The following is a 20,117-nucleotide window of genomic DNA, read 5'->3' as shown; positions in this document are numbered from 1 at the left end:
TATGTCCTATTGAAGCCATCCATCGTCCGTACGGGAAAAGTTCTCACGATTAAGCTGGATGCTTATAAAATACTAACATACCATATATTTCAATCGTGAATAACAAAGTTATAGTATGTACATAATATGCCATTTGAGGACATGACGTAGCATTATTGATGTCTACGTACAAACGTTCACAGTTTGAACAAGAGATTGCCAAGCAATATGGTCCCCTACCATTGAAACTCCACCATTGTCAGTAGCAACCAGAATTCTTGACGTAGAAACACAATAACATGACGTGCATAATCTCCATATTGCCATCTGTACATGCTTCAAGTTTCATGAAAAAATAAAGAACTTTTAAAGTTATTGCAGGATCCAGAAAAGTGTGACGGACTGACATACAGACTGACGCACAGAGCGTGAACCATAAGTCCCCTCCGGTTTCACCGGTAGGGGACAATAAACGTGTTTATGCTTAAATTTTATATATTCATGTTTCTTTGTTTAGATGATGTTTTCGCCGTTTTTATCAGTTAACTAACGAATATTTTTCCTCTGTTAGCTGGCTCACCAGCAGTAAGAGCAAATACTAATGCCAGAAATTTAAACATGTAGTACTTAAATTAAAGGTAGCGGTATAATGGCCGTAGAAAAAAATATATTGTGCAAATACCAGCACACATGAGTGCCTTAGAAATATGACATGTAATAACTTATTATTGATTTACAAACGATTATTAAATTATTTATTCATAAATACTCAAAACCCTACATAACAAACATGCGGAAAACAAGAGGGCCTGAAAGGCCCAAGGTATCCCCCGCAACATATGCCTTGTTTGAGGATGGGTGCAGGATGGGCTGAAATGCCTTGTCTTACATTCTGATCTGTCAATCACAATTTGAATACTACTCCATGAGCAAGCAACAGCCAATTGAAATTGAAGTAAGCCCAGAGAAGATGTATTCATACCAAGTTTCAAAGAAATCCGCCAAAGCGCTTCCAAGATATGGCTCCGGACACAAAAATGCCTATAGTAAAAAGCATTTTTTCAAGATACAAAGGGCCATAAGTCTGTTTTTAACAGATGGTGTACAATGCCATTTGGCGTGCATCATCCTCTTATGCATATATATACTCATACCAAGTTTAAATGAAATCCGCCAAAGCACTTCCAAGATATGGCTCCGGACACAAAAGTGCCTATAGTAAAAAGCATTTTTTCAAGATACAAAGGGCCATAAGTCTATTTTTAACAGATGGTGTACAATGCCATATGGCGTGCATCATCCTCTTATGCATATATATACTCATACCAAGTTTCAATGAAATCCGCCAAAGAACTTCCAAGATATGGCTCCGGACACTAAAAAGCATTTTTTTAAGATACAAACGGCCATAAGTCTGTTTTTAACAGATGGTGTACAATGCCATTTGGCGTGCATCATCCTCTTATGCATATATATACTCATACCAAGTTTAAATGAAATCCACCAAAGAACTTCCAAGATATGGCTCAGGACACAAAAGTGCCGGACGGCCGGACGGACGGACAACGCCAAAACAATATCCCTCCACCTCTGGCGGGGGATAATAATACTAAAAACATGTGTATTGTTCTTTACCATGTTTAGTATAAGGTCTTTTTTTCTAAATTAACTTACAAATAAACACATACATGTTACAATAGGACTTACAGAAGGTTAATGACATTGGGCAACTTTATAAAATGTCAAAGTATGTTGTGTATCAGGAAAATGTTAACGAACAATAGTTTTGCTAACCAATCTATCAATTTTTTTTTTAAATGTAATCGAAAACAAAGGACTTGTTTGGCTTCATACAAATATTACTAAACAAAATAATAATACACTGGCATTAAGAACGATACACAATACCTCCGCAGCTGCTAATGACATCAATATAGCATTCTTTATGAAAGATGTAATGACAAATTACAGATGCTGATTACACAGATATATATTAAAGTTTTCATTTTATTATATACAAAGACCAATAAAGTATCTTTTCAGTGACTGAAGTCTCTCTCTCTCTTTATCCCTCCCTCACTCTCTATGTATGTATAATTCACTTAAGTCACGGAAAAAATACAAATCAGCCTTTGTATGTAGATTGCACGTATCAATTAATAATGGAATAGCGCCCACTGGTGAGTGTCATCATTACTAAGGTACCTAATATATACATTCATGTTACACGCCCCTGTGAACTTGACCTTTTACCTGTTGACCTTATACAAGTTTGTGTCTTCCTCTTCTACAATGTATCTGTCATATCATTTTTGCATGACAGTTGATCAATCGATCAACAAGTAATCTTAGAAATGGTGCAGCAATAAAAAAAGGTATACGGACGGCCAACATGCCCAATGGACACGTGAAAAGCAATTTATACTCCAATTTCTTCAAAGGGAGCATAATTATGCAGTGGAAGGTATACTGGAAGTTTAAAAAGAGAAAGTTGTGGTGTTATATTTTCTAGATAACCAATGAAACCATACATAAAACTGCCTACACAATTTATAAAAAAGCAACACTGTGATTATCACATTAAAGTGACATTTATATTAATAATATTCAAGTAAAAATTGCACGTGCATTAATTCATTTAGGTAAGACATAAATACACTCAATTGGACCATCTTTATACAAGTAATCATTCAACAATAACAACCATCCTAAAGGTTTGCCTTCAAAAAATACAATAAAGCAACTTGATTAAAATCCATTCACAAAATTCACACAGAAAAGACAGTCATCACTACATGGGATGTTATTCAGGTAACAGTTCAGTATAGGAAACTTGCTTTCCTAAAGATTTACAAGGCTATTGTCAAGCAATATGGTCCCCTACCGGCTCCACCATTGTCAGAAATTCCACCATTTTTTTTGGTTGCCATAGCAACCACAATTTTTGACGTAGGAACAAAATGAAATGATGTGCATAATGTCCATATTGCCATCTATCCATGTTGCAAGTTTTATAAAAAAATATTAAGAACTTTTGAAGTTATCGCAGGATCCAGAAAAGTGTGACAGACAGTCAGACTCACAGACGCACAAAGCGCAAACCATAAGTCCCCTCCGGTGAAACCGGTAGGGGACAAAAAAAATTAAGTTTGAAACATATCGATTTAAGTAGCTACACTATGGTACGAGTCTAGATTTAACAATGTACATGCACATCATACATTTGGCACATGTTTCAAACAAGTGTTTTGAGAAATTTATGCAACGATGTTTACAAACAGGTGTAATATAATTCATAGTCATATTTGTAAAATGAGCAGGTGAATATTGTACAATGAATTTCATAGAAGTCATCAGTCTCCAAATAATGAAGAACCCAACCCCTTTCCGCTAAATGATCAGGCTAATAAACACTGATAAATACTAACAGCATTACAACAACATTACAAATAGGCTCTTTGCAATGCCATGAAACCAGGATTATACATTTTATCATTTTGCATTTTAATGTATACAATAATTATGCAATTACAAGCTAGGTCTGTATTAACATTACCTTAAAGGGGCCTTTTCACAGATTTTGGTATGTATTGAAGTTTGTCATTAAAAGCTTTATATTGATAAATTTAAGCATTGGATTTAAAAAGCTCCAGTAAAAAAAAAACAATAATAAAATTAAAGAAAGAACAAAAGATTGCCAAGCAATATGGTCCCCTACTGGTGAAACTCCACCATTGTCAGATTTTTTTTATATATATATTTGTTGCCATAGCAACCATAATTATTGATGTAGTAACAAAATGAAATGACGTGCATAATCTCCATATTGCCATCTATCCATATTTTAAGTTTCATGAACAAATATGAAGAACTTTTAAAGTTATCGCAGGATCCAAAAAAGTGTGACGGACAGACTGACGGACAGACTGACAGAGCGCAAACCACAAGTCCTCTCCAGTTTCACCGGTTGGGGACAAAAAAAGTAACCCTCAACTGGGCTCGAACAAGTAACCCCTGGAGTTAGTCTATCGCTTGGACCACTTGGCCATCTGTGCTCATACAATGAGTGATGTATTTTAAACTTTTTATAAGCAATCCTCATAGTATCACAAAATATAACAACAACAACAACACTCTCCAAATTATTCAATTGTTTCGCATTGCAACGCTTTATAATTTTCAGGTTTTAAATTGTCAAAAGATGCATGTAATGGACATTTTAGAGCATTGTAAATGTTCAGTATTACTGTTTCTTTACAGATATCATAACTACAACGAAAATTAGCAAATCTGAAACAATTTTTTTAAAATTTTGTCAATTTAACAAAACGTGAAAAGGCCCCTTTAACAGAGAGTTATTGATCTCAACATATTGTTATCAATAGTAACAGCATGCTTGACTCCACTGAGCCTCAATACAATCCCAAGTCACCATGAGAGATTGCTGCATGCCAGTGTCATCAATATCGGTCTATTCAATCATAATTTATTGACTGCAAACCACATTGTTGAAACTGCTGCCAGCTTATAATCATGATATTCATCATGGTAAAAAGTCCGGTTAAAACATGCACGAATGAATCAGAATGCCCAGTAAAGAGCACAAGATGGCAATCAAGTGAGTAGTTTCAGTGGAATGTCTATAGTTGTCACTTCTGAGTGCATATCACAAGAGTCTGTTTGCATGGGGGAGGTTGGGGGCGTGTCATACAAAACATCAAGTTTCGGATTTGATCTTGTTGACACCTGTACACTGTAAAGCAGTTCCTTGGCTTTCTCACCTAAATCATCCATGTCCTGAAAATATAGTTGGAATGCTACATTTCCGAACAATAAAGAAAAGAAATGTATAAAGGTAAATATGATTTATCTAGGATAAAATAACTGATGGTCAGTACTATTCAATTGTGGTTTAACTGCCTTAAAAAGTGTATTGTTTCTCTATTTTGGGGAAGGGACCTATGCATATGAATTGGAAACGAATGTGTTGTTTGAACTATAATGGTTAAATTGGTTAGTTGTTTTTGCTTAAAAATACTTTAAAGTATAGAATAGAAATGAGTTCAATACAATATTTACTAAGGTTCAACTTAAAAGAGTTGGATATGAAAATGAACTTTATACATGTATTGTAGTTTTTAACCCTAATTTGGAAGTTTTAGGAAGGCATTTGAGGAAAAAATAAACATTTCCAGATTGGGAATGGGGCAGGATTTTGGCCCAAATTGGACCAAAGAAAAAACCCTGTTGTGTAAATGACTTGTTTTACAATTTTTATCTGTTGCACTTAACAACATAGCTACTTCTTAAATTATACTGACATCTCACAATTATATACATGTATATACAAGTAGTTTAACAGACAATTGAACATTAAAAAGTATATTTCTTACTTGTAAATATAAACACCTGAATTGTTAGCTGTATTTATAACATAAAACTTCAATGTGATAAGCATTTTGATTGTCGAATTGTTAATCAGGTTAAACAAGTTTTCCTGTATCATTAAGAAAATGATAGAATGAAAAGTGATGAAGCCTCTGAAAAGGGAACAACCTGTTGAAGTGACTGCCATTTAGAAGATGTGTCCCCCAGCAGTTGATCAACCTCCTCCTGGGTCACTTTGGAGTCCTCACACTTCACACACTGGTCTTCTGTCGTCTCTACATTGCATGTGGCCTTCAAGAGAAAATCAAATCCCAAGGTAGTACGTGTAAAAGGTACAGTTATGCCCCCTGCTGTGTGTCACTGACTTCTTCATATTGCGTCAGTATATTATTTGATGAGACGTTTGAGGTAGGTTTCATCATTGAAACCGCTGTTGATATACAAATAAAATGGAAATACACTACAGACTCAAACATTCAACCTTATAGTATAGCCATAACATTTTGTTTTCTTTGTTAAGTTGGATTTTTGCTGTTTTAACTGTATTTCAGTCATTTCATGGCGGTCAGTTGTCCAACTTTTCTTGGCATAGCCTGTTTACCAGTACTAAGTGAGAAAATCAATGCCAGTTACTGGAAATAATGAGCCTAAATATTGCCGATTCATTGCATTATATAAATAACAAGCATATGGTATCTGAAAAGTTACATCATACAAACAAGAGATGTGTTTGTCAGAAACACAATGCCCCCTACTGCGCCGCTTTGAATTTTTTTTTTTATTATATCCCTTTACAAAATATTACTTCCCTTGTGAAAATGATCTGTACCTGCCAAATGATATAAATAGAAATTATATCCCTTTAAAGCTTGTTACTCCCTTAGATTTTGTTTTTTGACATTTGATCTTGAACCTTGACCTTTCAACACTCAAAATGTGCAGCTCCATGAGATACACATGCATGCCAAATATCAAGTTGCTATCTTCAATATTGCAAAAGTTATGGCCAATGTTTAAGTTTACGGACGGATGGACGGAACAGACGGACAGTTCAACTGCTATATGCCATCCTATGGATGGAGGGGGGGGGGGGGGGGGGGGGGGGGGGGGGGGGGCATAAAAACTTAGTGCAATATCTCTTATTTAAGAAAGTGTAAGGTTATGGTTCATGTGCATGGCACTCCTCATTTATTATTAAATACAGCCATGAAGTTATATGTTGATATCTTACATATTTTCGGAGATAAAACCATGCAAAGTTTTGTGATGGAGGGACGGACTGACGAACAGAAAAGTCCAATTCAATATCTATCCGCCTTTGGCGGGGTATAATAATAACAAGAGCTGTTAGAGGACAGCGCGCTCAACTATTCGAGTGCTTGACAGTACAATGTAAGTTATCATGGAGAGGGGGGTATAATGTGGGTGTGTGGTCATTTAAAAGATGATCTTTCAAAAAAAAGAAAAAAACAGATTTTTTTTTTTTTGGGGGGGGGGGGGGGGAATATAGGGTGGGGCGTGGGGGATAGTTTGGGTGGAGTCCATCTTGGTATGTAAGGTAAGTGTCCAAATATGAAACAAATCTGATGTTAAATAAAGAAGTTATGGCTATTTAAGCAAAATTTATTAATTTGACCTTGAGAGTCAAGGTCATTCAAAGGTCAAGGTCAAATTCTATTTGCAAGGTACAGTAACATCATGATAGTAAGAAAGTATTTGAAGTTTGAAAGCAATAGCCTCGATACTTTAGAAGTAAAGTGGATCTAAACACAAAATTTAACAAAATATTCAAAGTTACAAAGACAAAAAAGGGCCATAATTCCTAAAAAATGCTTGATTCAGTTGTCTGCTCTTGTTTATAGGTTGGGGTCATGTTGGTAAAGAAGTATGCAAAATATAAAAGCAATATGTCAAGGGACATTGAAAATATTTGAGGTGGTAAGCAAACTTTAACATAGAGTCATCAATAATATGCATATTCTAAGTGGAAAAAGGGCCATAATTCTTACAAAATGCTTGATACAGTTGTCTGCTCTTGTTTATAGGTTGGGGTCATGTTGGTAAAGAAGTATGCAAATATGAAAGCAATACAAAAGGGACATAGGAAATATTTGGGGTGGTACACAAACTTTAACATTTGCACGCTCAAGCTCACGCCGGGATGAGTAGGATAGCTCCACTATATATATTTCATATATAATAGTCGAGCTAAAAACTACGACCAAATAAAGTTCCAAATGTACTTGTACATGTTTAACTATGATTTCTATCAATATAAAATTATTACCAGTCAGTGGTGTATTTCAATGTTAACTCCAGTCTAATTTCATTGCCCACGGGCATGAACCCTAGGTAATAAAGAGTGCAATATTGTAGTTCTCCTCCCAAAGAATCAGAATTGCATTCATGTTCTATTTTGAAGTAACAGAATGTGGTTGTAAAAATCACATCTAAAATAAGCAAATGTAAACATAAAACTGACTTACCAAATATTTGAGCTCGTGCCGTATGAGTTTTTTGAGCCTGGAGCGTAACTGTGCAGGGGTGGTCTTCCTCAGAATCATGGTCTTCTCAAGGCTGTTGTTCCAGCGCACCAGCAGCTCCTTCTGGATATACGACTCCTTGTCCTTATCAAAGGCCTCGTAATCTATGCAGAGGAGTCAAAGGGAATGCACAGTGATTGGTATACGACTCCTTGTCCTTAACAAAGGCCTCGTAATCTATGCAGAGGAGTCAAAGGGAATGCAGTGATTGGTATATGACTCCTTGTCCTTATCAAATGCCTCATAATCTATGCAGAGAAGTCAAAGGGAATGCACAGTGATTGGATATATGACTCCTTGTCCTTATATAAGGCCTCGTAATCTATGCAGAGGAGTCAAAGGGATTGCACAGTGATTGGATATAGGACTCATTGTGCTTATCAAAGGCCTCATAATGTATGCAGAGGAGTCAAAGGGATTGCACAGTGATTGGATATAGGACTCATTGTGCTTATCAAAGGCCTCATAATGTATGCAGAGAAGTCAAAGGGAATGCACAGTGATTGGATATATGACTCCTTGTCCTTATCAAAGGCCTCATAATGTGTGCAGAAAAGTCAAAGGGAATGCACAGTGATTGGATATATGACTCTTTGTCCTTATCAAAGGCCTTGTAATCTATGCAGAGGAGTCAAAGGGAATGCACAGTGATTGGTATACGACTTCTTGTCCATATCAAAGGCCTCATAATCTATGCAGAGGAGTCAAAGGGAATGCACAGTGATTGGGTATATGACTCCTTGTCCTTATCAAAGGCCTCGTAATCTATGCAGAGGAGTCAAATGGATTGCACAGTGATGAATGAACTGTATGTATTTTCCCTATTGAGCAGTAGAACACAAATGATATTTTTGGCATGCATACTTGCCGCTGGTGATATTTTCAATTTGCATGTAAATATTTTCTCTTTGTTTGACAGTCTTGCTTGTGATGATTTAATGTCACTTCTGAAAGAGCAAATTTGCTCGTACTTTGCTCCCAGTGCTTGATCTATCTTAAACTTTGCCTAAGAAATATAAGTTGATAAAACGAACCAAGTTAATCAGATTTGTCTACCTTAACATTTTTTTTACAGTTGATTCAGTTTGTTTTCAAACACTATAATTAGTTTACTAAGTAGCATGCACACAAAAAAGTATTTCTATTATTATTAAATATATGTATAATAGTAAGTATGCTTACCTGTTGTGGTGTCAAGATCTGTTTCTTCGGCTGGAATATTTTGTCCATTTACTTGAACATTTCTGAACAGGGCAGATTTGATATCCTGTTAACAAAAACAATAAAACACGAAATAATATTAACTGTCAGTTGGAGTTTGCTCATTGTAAACAATTATGCTATTGTCACAACCATAAGCCAATCAATAATGTTTTTTTTGCATGAACATGTTAAGATTGGACAAAGACTTCTTTGATTTCTGTAATTTTAACTGTGGCCTTAACCTTTAACTTTTGACGTTGGTTCTTGTGTGTCTCACTGCATTTCTGAAAAAGTTATTACAATATCCTAATATTTAAATGCTCACAACTATATTGTTTGATTTGTGAGCTCGACCTTCGACTTGGTTCTTGTGCACGATACTAAGGATTTGACGTCCACTTGCCCAGAGGGAAAGTTAATTTGAACATCTTCATGTGGACAGTGAACAATTCTGATTATCAGCAATAACAGTTTAAAACATCTTAAAAATGTCATACAGTAGAACTGTAGTTGTAAGCTTCAAATGATCTGCATATTCTTAGTGTCTCAAGTGGTTTATTTGAATATTATGTAACATTATACTAGTTGCAGTTTATATGATGAAGTTTTTATTCTTCAAACAGTAATTATTTTCATGAGGTTTGCAATGTTTGTGTCTATGATTCTTTATAAAGAAGTTTATTTTAGGGGTTTTGTGAAATTTATTTACTTTCTGAATTTTGGATAATGTATTATGTCTGACACATTGATTACACTGCAAAAAAGAACACAGCTTACAAATGTAATTGGCTTTTAACATGATATCACAAAAAAAAGTTAAGTAAACCCCGTTATCATAGGATTGCCTTCTTATCTGAAAATCCATGTTGGACATACACAAATCGTAGGCACTGGACAATATTTTGACCTTTGTTGTTTAACCGTGACTCTAGATATTGGAATTTGGCTCCAGTGTGTGACAGGCCACTGCACCATCCATGCAGAACTTTTCTGCTTTCACAAATGTTTATTTGATAGTTTCAATCATTATGTTTGACTATGGTTTGGTTACAAGAAAAATTTCTTTACAGGTCTTATCTTTGTGACTAATTTAAAGAAGAGCACCACCTAGCAGGTGCAGACCGCTCATTTATTTTTCTTTTTAAAGGTGAAGGGACCTATCTCAATACTTCAATCAAAAACGGGGAGGAATGGGGGTGGAGTAGTTGCAATAATTCAACTCTCAGCTTTATAACCCAATGGGTTACTGAGAGTTGCAATGCGCTCTCTCTTGTCCATGGGTGCAAAATGTTATCAACAATGCAAGGGTTAAGGAACACTGAAACTGCAAGAACTTATTAAAGTTTACCTGTCTAAACCACAAACTCATCCAAATGGTACCATAAAAGCAATAAATAATTGTTTTTTATTGACTTAGTTCATTTTTGTCATTCAAATTTTTTTCAATGTATGTTATACATTCAATACTATTCAGAAAAATTCTGAAGAAGTCACAAATATTAAAATTTTACTTACCAGTAAAAATATACATGTGCACATAAATGGAAAGCGTACATGTTATTTGATCTATTTATTATACCTCTATATTTAATTAATTTAATACTTATCATAGTTTACTGTAACTCCTCCTCTTCGATGGTTGCAATAATATTTTTGGACTGCCAAGGGAGATTGAATTCACAAAAATTGTGTCGGATCAAAATACTCAAATGCTCACCTTCATGAAATTTGTAGATATCAAACACTAATATTTTCAGAAAGTAAAGTTATTACATGGAAGTTAGGTCTTCAAATTATGTATGAATTGATGCACATTAAACTGCACATGCTACCTTAGTGCCGTTGCATTTTTTCTCTGGGGCTTTTTTATGTGACAGATTAAAAAAAATACATATCAAATACTTCAATGTTCATATTAAGAAGTACAAATTTGTTTAAAAAATAAGTTACAACAAATTTTCCCATATAAATACTATTACAAATAACAAAACATTTGAATAATTTAATATTCACGTATTTTCAGTAATTTGCAGAATTATCCCACCCATTAAAATTCATCGTGTCCGTTTTACAAACCTATATTTTGAAACTGCTACTGTCAACATCCATCCTCTAACAAATCACAACACACTTATAGTATTTTATATAAAAATAAACTGGTTAAAAACAAATCAATTTTTTGAAATTTAAAATTCATTTAGATTGCAAATTGCTGTTTAAACAAAAGTTGTCAGATACTGATCAGGTGTTTTTCCTTCTTAGCAGGGGCCTTATATAGGCCCCTTTCCCCATGGGAAAGGCCTCTTCCCCACAATAAATTTCTTTAAAATAGTGCAAATTCCCCAAAATTTTAAGTTGACCTTTGACAAAATCCCCGCTTTCTTCTTTTGTGTATATTTTCCCCCTAAATATGAAGGCCCGACGTCTCACCCTCATTCAGAAAAAATGCATTGCTGATAGTTTATAAATGTATTAAATTTATTTTTACAACAAATCTCATTTATAATTGTAAGGAATCAATGAAGTACCTTTCACAACAGAACACCTGCTGGATATTGATAACATAATTAAACAGACTAAGATTAAAAAGCACAAAGCAATTCTCGGTATTACGAAAGTTTCATTGACAATTTATCGGTGGCAAAATTATGTGACAACTCATAATTTTACTACAAGTCAATTTACTAGCCACAAGGAAAAAGCATTATTATGCGTAAATTTTATGGGGTAACTAACTGTTTATACCCCAATTACAACGATCTGAATTGCAGAACGTGTATTCGTTTGAGTGTATAAACTATCGACATATTTACTCTGAAGTTTTAGCTGCGCATGCGCAGGAACATTATATGAATGTTAACAAAAATACGACGTAATGTTTACTGCTCATATTTCTTTTAAGCCCTCTTTTATTTTCAGATTTTAATTCTTTGAAATAAATAAATTGTTGCTCTTTTATTATTTGGATCGGCAACATAGCATTTTCAATTGGTCCTGCCTAAAACGTCTGTCAGGTCCAACACTTTCCAGAATGTCTTCTTGTGGCATCGGAGATGCCTTTGTTACTTATTGAACAAAGTCGTTACATCAAAAACACGAAACATTCACATATCCTCGAGTGCCTAATTTCGGACGCATACAAGCAATTTGTTGAAGTTTTGTTGCTCAATATGGGGATTTATGTAATTAATTTTGTTATTTCATTACACATGTACCTTTTGGTTACATATTTTAAATTCAATTGATTGTGTTATCAACAAAAATTCGTTGAAAAACGAAATGACCCAAGTCTATGTAACGGCAGCCATATCTGTTGAGTGCCCTTAAACGACGCATCTGATTGGTTACATGATTTCAATGTAAATATCACTCCTGCAGTGCTCACTCTGGCCTTCAGAAAATAATAACCATAATTTTTTTTCCTTAAAAAAATAATAGCCAAACCATATGCGGACTTTTCCGCAAAACGGTACATAAGGCAAAAAGAAAGAAAAAACAATGAATCTCATTTTATCTATGTTTTATTAAATGAATATCTACATGTATTGGATTTAAGTTATATAATATATATATATATATATATATACTTAAAAACATATATATATATATATATACTTAAAAACAAGCATAATATCAGTGTGTCATTTTCTTATAAAATATTATCATGAAGTGCTCCAGCTAGGATCTGAAAAGGGCAGGGGGGCTTTTTTGTCAAAAGGGCACTTTCGACGCGCAGTATTTTGTCAAAAGGGCTCTTTCGACGCGCAGTATTTTGTCAAAAGGGCACGTACGAGCGCGCGGGTGTTTCTGGAATGCTACCTATTGCATGTTAATTTATATGTTATAAATAATTTTATTATTCCCATTATTAATAAACCATTCAAATATAATGTCTACAATGAGGATTTAAGTAATAACAATTTAATAAGAGATTTATGAATAATTATATGTGTAAAAAAAAAAAAAAAAAAAAAAAAAATTTTTTTTTTTGGGGGGGAGGGGGGGGGGGGGGGGGGAGCACTGTCATGGCTTTACAATAAAGAATACAATCAATGTTGTGGGTGTGACTTAACAAACCAGATCTCAGCTGCAGTTACATACACATAAGAATTAAGGGCAGAGGCCCCAACCCACCCAGAGCCCTTACTAATTATACTATTTTTTAAAAAGTTTTTCCAATTGCAATTTTTGGTGAATACAACTCGAAATATTATAAACCACACCTTCTGTATCACCGCATGTGTATTTGTCATTCTATTTTTGCTATTATGAACTTCTAAAATAAATCATAATCGACGAAAAAATACAGTATCCGAAAACGGTAATCCTAAAAATTATACGCGTTTTGCACATGAAATATGCATAATATAAAATATTAATATGCATAATCTAAAATGTGCATATCGTTCGACTACTTTATAGTTTCCCATCGGCCGCAATATTGTAGGCAGAGGCCAATATCAATTGTAAATGATTTATTCCAACAAGAGCACCGCCTTGCGGGTGCAGACCGCTCATCTATTTTCTTTTTAAAGGTGAAGGGACTCTCATTTTCAATCACAAAGGAGGGAGGGGCGGAGTGAAGAGGGTTGTATAGTGTGGGGGTGTGGAATTTATTACATTATCTTCCAAAAATGCGTAAAAAAACGGGGGGGGGGGGGGGGGGGGGGTAAAGTGTGAGGGTGTGGTGTTAATTAAATTTTGTGAGATGATCTTAAAAAAAAAAAAAAAAAAATTAGGGGGGGGGGGAGGGATTCGGGTGGGGGGAGGGGTGTGGGGTGGGGGGGGGATTCTTGGGTGTGATGGTTGGAGGGTATTTCAAACATAAAATAATAAAAATAAATATTTGTGTTTTTAAACCGTTTACCAAAAAAAAAAATTGGGGGTGGGTGGGGTGTGGGTATAGTGTGAGGGTGTGGTGGTCATTTGTGAGATGATCTTAAAAAAAAAAAAAAAAAATAGTGGGGGGAGGGAGGGCACAGGGGATGGTTTGGGTGGAGTCTATTGTGGTATGTCAGGTAAGAGTAGTTTTGTCAAAGTATCAATCAAATCTAATCATAAATAAAGAAGTTATGGCAATTTTAGCAAAATTTAATAATTTGACCTTGAGAGTCAAGGTCATTCAAAGTTCAAGGCAACATTCAACTTGCCAGGTACAGTAACCTCATGATAGCATTAAAGTATTTGAAGTTTGAAGCAATAGCCTTGATACTTAAGAAGTAAAGTGGATCGAAACACAAAATTTAACCATATATTCAAAGTTAGTAAGTCAAAAAAGGGCCATAATCCCATAAAAATGACAACCAGAGTTATGCAACTTGTCCTTTTTCTGTACCCTTATGATAGTTTGCGAGTGTTCCAAGTATGAAAGCAATATCTATGATACTTTAGGGGTAAAGTGGACAAAAACACAAAACTTAACCAAATTTTAAATTTTCTAAGTATAAAAAGGGCACATAATTCTGTCAAAATGCCAGTCAGAGTTACATTACTTTGCCTGCACAGTCCCCTTATGATAGTTAATAAGTGTTGCAAGTATGAAAGCAATAGCTTTGATACTGTAGGAATAAAGTGGACCTAAACACAAAACTTAACCAAATTTTCAATTTTCTAAGTATATAAAGGGCACATAATTCTGTCAAAATGCACGCCAGAGTTATCTAACTTTGCCTGCCCAGTCCCCTCATGATAGTAAGTAAGTGTACCAAGTTTGAATGCCATAGCATTGATACTTTCTGAGAAAAGTGGACCTAAACGCAAAACTTAACCAAAATTTACAATTTTCTAAGTATAAAAAGGGCACATAATTCTGTCAAAATGCACGCCAGAGTTATCTAACTTTGCCTGCCCAGTCCCCTCATGATAGTTAGTAAGTGTACCAAGTTTGAATGCAATAGCATTGATACTTTCTGAGAAAAGTGGACCTAAACGCAAAACTTAACCGGACGCCGACGCCAACGCCAAGGTGATGACAATAGCTCATTTTTTTTTCCAAAAAATAGATGAGCTAAAAATAACACTTTGGGGACAGTCTACAGTTTATCTTGAAAATCCCCAGGCCGACAACCACTGGTCTGCAAAACACCCTCAAAATAAGGCCTTCAGTCCCAACCTGAAAAAAAATTCATACAAAATTCAGTGCAGCTCATCAACAGCTTGCAAATTAAGCACAAAACAATGCAGAAAAAGCACTTTAAACTGGTATCTGGGGTAAATAGACCTTTTCGGAGGTCTTGGAACTTGCCAGTAAAAACCCCATTTTCAGATAAACCCGGCAATCACATTTATCTTTTCGGGTCTCTTTGAATTGGGAAAACCAGGTTACCTGGTTAAAAATTGAAATCATTATGTTAAAGCTGACGACAAACAGCAGTAATTACGGGAATAATTAGTTGATGGCGATTAAATAATTATTTCATCAAGCAATGTTCAACGTAATCTAATTGCAGAAAAAACGGCGTGAAAAGCAAAATCAGCCGACAATATCATGACTATTAAATAATAATTGGCGAAAAATTAACAAAGATCTAACAGTTACCGATAAATGGTAAAGCACGGGGAGATTAAAAACGTTTTTTCTGAAATATATCACTGCTGTCGGACACTGATTGAGAAAAACGCTCTAGGCCACAATGTCGCAGAAGTTATTGACGCGTGTATGACATTACACAGGGTCGAGTGCATACACAGGTAATCTCATTATCCTTTTTTTCCTGCTTGATGGCCCGATTTGCAGGCGTTTTGCAATTCGGGGGACAACATTTAGAGGCAATTCGTTTTTTTATGTAGGCGGATAAAATAATCGCCATTTTTTCTAGACAATTTTAAGCAGTGATTTTTTTTGCTTTAATTTGTTACAGCCTGTGCCATTTGAATTGGGAAAATTAGCGCGATAAACCGTGAAATTGGGAAAAATAGCGCGATTAACCATGAAATTGGGAAAAATTAAGCATTATAAATAGGATTATAAGTAACAGAAGTGATATTGTTTTTAAGTGCATGTTCAGGGAGTTTTCTAGAAAAGGAGTCTGGTCAAATTGGGATTTTTTTTAATCAATAAAAGTGGCAAGTTTGGGAATGATTTATGGACAAAAAATGATTAAATTCAAGTTATATATTTTGTAAGATATTTAAAAAATAAAGTTGAGACCTAGATTTAAGAAATCATAATTAAGTTATATGAGACTTCTTTCAAAAAAAAAAAAAAAAAAAAAATTTTTTTTTTTTTTTTTTTGGAAGTTGAGCTTTTTTTGGGAAATTTGGGTCAGATTTTTGGGATTAAACGTGTATTTTTGCGATTGGGAAGCAGCCGAAAGTCGGCTGTAAATTTGAGCAAAAAAAATCACTGTTAAGAAATAATAGCCAGTTGGATAAAATAATCGTCATTGGCGATAATGTCTGGCAGCAGCATGAGCACTGCTCCTGTGGAGAATGAATGAATAAAATATTAACTCATGGTTGTTGTACTTAAATTTGTAATTGCTGTAAAAGTAATATAAAACTGAAATTAATTAAATCAATTAAGATTTTCAATTGTGTGATGCCATACTGTCTGGCAGTGGTTTTAATAGGGGCCTGTGTCAGCAACCCTGTCATAAGCTGTGTTTATGGAAGACATGTGAATATAACCTGTACTTCTTTTGTGGAACCTGCACTTATAATTAATTAAATGAAAATTAGTAATAAACATAATATGCAATTACCAACATAAACACCTGCTACATATAGTTAAACTTGTATTACAGCATAACCAAAAACATATCCGGACTTCAAATCAAAGTTTACGCGTACACCTTTTTCATAGTGAAAATAAATCTATTTATACGATGTTTTGTCAAATGGCAGTCATGTGACTTATAAGTGAAATAGTGAACTTTTGCAGACGAAACCGATGCATTATCCCATGGTCTTATTAACAAAGACAATTGGGTGTAACAGGCTTTTTCCACTCCATTTTGGGAAAACGCCACACTGGAATTTTGGGAATTTCGCGTCATGAAAACCCCCATTTTGGGAAAAAAATTAATCGCAAAATTGGCTCAATTGGGAAAGATTATCACATGCACATAGTGTTTCTTATATTTCAAAGAAGCCGTTAACTGGTAAATAACGAGTATTTTGATAACTTATTATTCAAATTTTACAAAATATTATGAACATGTGTGATAAGTGCATGTTTTTAAATCTGAATTTGGGGAAAAGGCCTGGCCTTTTTTTAGGTGAAAAAAATTGCGCGAAGCGCTGGATTTTGAGGAAAATAAGGAAAGTCTTAAATAATCATAAACATATTTTATTGTTTTTAAAAACAAATTCATGGCAACAGATAATTAAATTATGCAATACTTTCTATTTTCTACACCGGATCAGGTTAACATATATTTAAAGGTTAAAAAAAAAAAAATTTTTTTTTTTTTGGGAATTGGGATTTTTTTTGAAATTGGGAAAAAAAAAACCAGATTTGCATTGGGAATGGGGCCGAATTTCGGACCCGTGGCACATTTGGCCCCGTGGCATAGGGCGGAAAAAGCCTGTGTAAAGTGTTCAAAAGTTTTGAATTAAGTAAAATACATAAAAATCCATCAATTGCAAACCGATCAACCATATCTTACCTTTTAACCTGCTATTTTCCACATAACAAACAATAACTATAGTAAATTGTGCGTAGAGTACCATGTGCTATTGTATGACGTCAACGGATGTCGCTTATGTATCAAACAGAGGCAAAACAAAAAATGCGTCCAATTACGACAGCGTCGATTCGGGTCACTCAACGATATCTCTTTGTGAATGTTCGCAGTTTTGGTTGAAAAACACGTTAACTTGCCGACATTTTCGACAATGTTACCGAACACTATATGTGTTTATAAGTGATTACCTTCCCTGAAAATAAAGCGCTAAGGACTTAAAATTTCACGGAAAATTCAGCTTTAAAAACTTTAGGGTCGGCCGGGTTCTGCTAGGTAGGATCGCGTCGCCCGAAACACAGAATCTTTTTTTTTGGCCTGGGATAGTTGGACAGTCTTTCAAAATTTTAATTATTTTTTTGTAAACCAAGAGAAAAAAGTTGTGGCCTTAAAAGTCACCCAATCATGGCAAATGTCCAAACTTTATAGTTTAGGCCAAAAAATAAAAAAAGTCTTGGTTCAGGGAACCCGACCGACCCTATTTTTTGCCCCCGACCCTAACGATTTTTTTGGTCCATGGAAAAAAATCTGATGAAGAAAATGCTAAAATCTCGTAAAATTTCATTGAAAACAGCCACCAATTAAACCTGGATTGGTTTTCTATATTTTTCTCTTTGTTTCAATGAAAATGTTCGCAATTTGAACAGTGAACAATAACCGGTCTGCACGTGTATACGAGACATCGCTTGACCTTATTGTTATTGAAGTGCGCATGCTAGCTGGCCAATCAACATTGAGCTCGCTTACACATGAAATGACGTTGTTAAATGAAATGTAAAAATGGGTGGAGCTATGGAGTTATATTCGGTCATTCATGCGCAGACACTGTGCACTTTGAATACACAGTTAATATTGTCGTCTGCAAACAAAATAGCGGCCGGTCGCAAATGTCGTATTATTATAGATTAAAAATGAAAAGAAGCGTGACAATATTTTAATTATTTCCAAGCTGTCTATTGATCTGAATTTAAAAGTGATAATTAAATAATTAGTTCTATGTCGATGATGTTACAACTTTCTGCCAATTTCCGATCGAAATGAAAAGATGATAATTAATTAATTTGTTTGTTTTACTCGCACACTATGCTAACTGACAGCAGCGTATTTTAATCAAATAAAAATGTGAAAAACACGCGCGGTTTAATTTTAATTAACATTTCAAATTTTTAACACATAGGAAGAGTCCTTCATCTACACTACTATAAAAATGGAAGTAACCACTTTGTCTCTAAAGTCGCTAACATGGCGTCTTTAACCTTAAAGCGTTGTTGGACGAAAAAGAGTCATAACAAAAAAAACAATTAAAACACAAAACACTAGAACATTCAAAGAGTCATGGAAACTTGACAACAATTGGCTTCGCTTTGATAATGAATCAAAATCAATGTACTGTGACGCCCTTAGCCTGTACAAACCAATAGCAACATTCAAATTTATGTACACTGCTCACTTCCTGTGCGATGCGCTCAAACCCATTGCCATTTTATCAAAAAATGTACCAGAAGAAAGACTTGTGCTATTCTGAGGTTACCCTCCTTTTGACAGCCACTATTCAGACTCTTGAGCACCTGTCGGAGACTAGGTTCTGAAGGTCACACCCCAAACACCAGAGACTCATAAAGATGGCTTGTTCACTTTTGAATATGAAGGTCACACTATCACAGACAGACAAAGAAAAAATGGTTGGCTAAAAGAAATTTTGGGCCAGCGCTAGCCCTGAAGAAGTGCATAAAGAGCTAGGAATATTGAATAATATACAACGACTAAATACCACATGTGCAATATTAATCATTTGGTCAGTGTTTAAACAATCATGGGTGCATTAACTGACCCTTTTTCACCCTGAAATCAGTCAACTGGTAAAAAAAAAAAAAAAAAAAAAACCAACCTACCCTCCTACATTTTTCTGGCCATGTTTCCTGAACCAAGACTATTTTTTTTTTGGCCTTACCAAGTTTATTTAAGTAAAGTAATAATGCTTTGTCTTACATGCACCCGCATGCTATAGACAATATGTTACTTTTGGAAGTATAAGGTTCATGGAGAATATATTTTAAAAACATTTGTAACTAAACAATTTGACAGAGAATGTAGAGACGTAGACACAGTTATAATATTTTGGTTTAAAACAAATGTTACCTTTAAAATTACATCGGTATCTACATTATGATCTGTATAATTACTTTTTAAAGTTTCAGATAAAGGTCTCTTAATTAAATAAATTAATTCGGATAAGTATTTTTTACTTTTACAATTAATAAGTGAATTTTTGTTTGGTGAAATGTTTTGGTCGGAAGACGCCATTTTGTATTTGCCGCAA

The 20,117-nt window shown here is 34.7% G+C and overlaps 1 protein-coding gene across 1 annotated transcript; it reads right to left on the bottom strand.

Moving 5' to 3' along the window:
- Positions 1 to 2,551: 2,551 nt before the first annotated feature.
- LOC127873812 (uncharacterized) lies at positions 2,552 to 20,117 on the bottom strand. Its single transcript, XM_052417810.1, has 5 exons — positions 19,937 to 20,117; positions 9,093 to 9,177; positions 7,854 to 8,014; positions 5,536 to 5,658; positions 2,552 to 4,776 (listed from the first exon to the last, which is right to left on the bottom strand). The coding sequence occupies exons 1-5, from the start codon at positions 20,099 to 20,101 to the stop codon at positions 4,594 to 4,596; spliced, it is 717 nt and encodes a 238-aa protein (XP_052273770.1). The 5' UTR covers positions 20,102 to 20,117; the 3' UTR covers positions 2,552 to 4,593.

This window comes from Dreissena polymorpha, chromosome 3, assembly GCF_020536995.1.
Source record: "Dreissena polymorpha isolate Duluth1 chromosome 3, UMN_Dpol_1.0, whole genome shotgun sequence".
Lineage (NCBI taxonomy): Eukaryota > Metazoa > Mollusca > Bivalvia > Myida > Dreissenidae > Dreissena > Dreissena polymorpha.
The sequence above is the reverse complement of the archived record's forward strand: the minus strand, read 5'-3'. Positions and strand labels throughout refer to the sequence as shown.